Source organism: Cotesia glomerata, linkage group LG10 (assembly GCF_020080835.1).
Source record: "Cotesia glomerata isolate CgM1 linkage group LG10, MPM_Cglom_v2.3, whole genome shotgun sequence".
NCBI lineage: Eukaryota > Metazoa > Arthropoda > Insecta > Hymenoptera > Braconidae > Cotesia > Cotesia glomerata.
The window spans coordinates 7,500,514-7,503,809 of record NC_058167.1 but is presented as its reverse complement, the minus strand read 5'-3'; the positions used below and the strand labels follow the sequence as shown (position 1 = coordinate 7,503,809).

At 31.5% G+C, this 3,296-nt stretch overlaps 1 protein-coding gene across 1 annotated transcript; it reads right to left on the bottom strand.

Moving 5' to 3' along the window:
• Positions 1 to 754: 754 nt before the first annotated feature.
• LOC123273393 lies at positions 755 to 2,539 on the bottom strand. The gene has a single exon (XM_044740793.1). It carries the CDS (start codon positions 2,537 to 2,539, stop codon positions 755 to 757), a length of 1,785 nt encoding a protein of 594 aa, XP_044596728.1.
• Between the last annotated feature and the right edge of the window lie 757 nt (positions 2,540 to 3,296).

Genomic DNA, 3,296 nt, shown 5'->3' with positions numbered 1-3,296 from the left:
TGGTTGAGAATTCTCGAAGATATCTTAAAAAATACCGAAAAACAAATTTTTGCAAAGGGCATAGCCGGATTAATATGGGAATTCTGCCCCCATGGCTTTTTTGACTCATACTTAGGGGGTCGATTTGGTATCGAATGAAAATAATTCACACCAATTTTTAGCTCTTTAACTCAAACGGTATTCGAGAATTTCAAAAAAACCTGTTTTTTCAAAATTATTTTTATTTTTATAGTAAAATTCGGAATTGATTAATGATGATTTTTTTCCTAATTCTTACGAGTCCAAAACATGAAAAAATCATATGATCATGATTCTCAAATAGAAAACCGATTTTTAACAGAGAAAAGAAAATTATTTTTTTTTTTTTTTTAGCCTTTTTGAAATATGTCACTCACCAAAATTCGTCAGAAAATGTCTTTTATACTCCTCTATACTCAGGAATTTTTTTGAATTTTTAGAAATGGTGGAACAATTCAAAAAAAATTAAAAACTCATTTTTTTTTTCAAAATCTTGCGTTTTAACAAACTTACATTTTTTTTAGTACACATAAATACGTAGAAAATTTTATTTTTACCAAAAAATATCTTTTCAAAAGATAAACAGAAAGATTCAGTAGGTTAAAGTGATTAGAAGGGTTATTATTGATTCAAAAGACACTTAAAGTTAATACTTATATATTTTTTCATACTATTGGGAAATATTTTGAATTTTGATACAGAAAAAATAAAAATTTTAATCAAAATAACAATTAGGCTAGTCTTCATCACTGTCTTCATTCACGACGACACTGATTTTTTCATCAATAAACAGACGACTAAGTATCTCAGCTGGTTTTACGATTTTTGCTAAGTATCGGGCGTGAGATAAATAGTATATAATAGCAGCAATGTGTGAGCAACATCCAACAGTACGTCTACCATTTGCACAATCACAACAATATCGAGTTATTCCAGAGATATCGTTCTTATCTGATTGATATTCAACAAAACAATGATATGTCTTCGAATTAATATGTCGAGATCTGACTTTGAATTTTATAATATTAGGTGTAATTTTTAAATAATAAAGTATTATCGTTCCGTTTTCATCCATCATTTCAGCTAAATACGATACAGCTTGAGACATTTGATATGATCCCGTGAATAGAATTTTGAGTTCTTGTTCCGTTAGTTCAGGAAAATCAGTTAACATATCTGAAGTTATTGTTGCAAAAGGAACTTTTCTTCTTGCCCAACGATTAGTCTCTACTTCTGAGGCTAAGGTATTATCTTGATACTTTTTTGAGTTCATGGCGGCAATAATTTTTCCAGAAAGATCGAGATCAGAATCAAGTCTCTTACCAAATTCATTGTGCAGAAAACAAGTGATTCGACAAAAAACACCAGTTTTTGGAAGCAATTTATTGTCTAGTTTATGATCTAAAATCCTAAACTTCTGCTTAATATCTCCATGTACTGCTTCAACAACCCAACGGATTTTGGTAACAAAACGGGATTCATTTGATTCATCTGTGGTCAGTTGATTGCGTTTTCCTTTGAGAGCAGGCATTAGCACTTTAAACCCCAATTCTTCTAAATATACTATCACATCCCGGAAGCCACGATCAACTACAATAATGTCACCTTTTTTCAGCAACTTGATCAGACCATTGGGATCACTTAAGATGATTCTCATAATCTCAGCATCGTTCATATTAGCTGTATATGGCCCGAGCATATCTATAACGAAACCATTTGTAGTACATATCGTGAATGGTTTGCACAGAGGAACTTTCTTTTGACCAGAATATGATTTCCTCTGGTATTCGTTATTTGCACTTTTTTGATGACGAATATATGTTCCATCGCAAATGAATATCAACTGGTCATCTTTCACTTGATACAGCACTTTAGCAGTATTAGAGGTATTGGCGAGTAATGTCTCCCTACTAATAGCATCGATTCCGAAATACTGAGGTAAAACATCTTTTTCACATGAAGATATTACTTCATCACAGTAGTCGGATACCATTTGTTCTCGAGCTAAACCAAAAATGGAAGATATCACTGCATTTGAATTTCCTGTTCGTAATTTGAATAAAAAAATAACGAGAGCTTGAATGACATTACGATTCACTGATTTTCTCATCGACGTTAACATTTCACGAAGTTTTATCAATTTTTCCCAGGTAAGGCTCGTAAATACCTCCAACTGTTTTTCTGAAAACGAGTGATCTCCAATTTTATCAATTATAGACGAATCAGTGCCAATAGCCAGCTGCCCAAGTAATTTTTCCAAATCACGAACTTCAAATACACTGGTATTCGAATAAATCCGAAAATTGTTAATTTCTTCATCATAAAACCGCTTTTTTATAATGTGATCTTTACAACACCGATTTCCTTCAGGAATAAAGAGTCGTCTTGTCGAAAATACTTGTTTGCGTGCTTCAAATGGAACAGTTGTGATATTTGCTGATAATCCACAAAGGCAACAGTATTTATGTGTCGATATGATTCGGGGAAAACCCAACTCCACAAATTCTAACTCTTCTTCCATTTTTTCTTCAATAACATATGAAGGATCTTCAGATGATGATACGGATGAAACAGTAGTGGATGAAGACTGAGAAAAAATGGCTGACTTTTGATACTAACTTGATCTGCAGATGAATCCTGAGTGTTCTTAAGTATAGGTGGTCTTGTTAAAATAACTCGACACTTACTACAAAAGGCATCATTAACAAGAACTCTCTTTCCAATTTTTTCTGTCGCAATATTAGCTTCATCAATTGTCATAACAACTTTTTTATAACCAACTGCTTTACGCAAATATATGTTACAATTGATACATTTTTATCAAAATCCATTCTAACATCAATATTAAAATTATATATTAGGAATTTGGACATATATAAACTGATTAAATATAAAACTTCACTTACTTGAGTCTTTGTAATCGACTGTGACACTATTTAACGACAAAAAATAGTATCTCATAAAGATGAGACAAGATAATATAACAAAAATGATACTCCAGTATAATTTTATGGTGGAACGAAAAATATTGTCAATATAAGTACTGAATTAATTAATGCGTTAACTGCTATTCAGACAATGACATCAACCATAGAAGCTTCTTTGTTTTTAGGTTATCTAAACAAGCGGAACCTTAGAAGAAATAATAAATGGATACAGAAAATCCCGATAGATGGCGTTATAATGTGCCAACTTGGCTAAAATTTTGAAAAACATAGTTTTAACGTTATCGTTGTCTAGTATAAAGATTGAGAAGTAATGTAATTGTGAATTTTAAA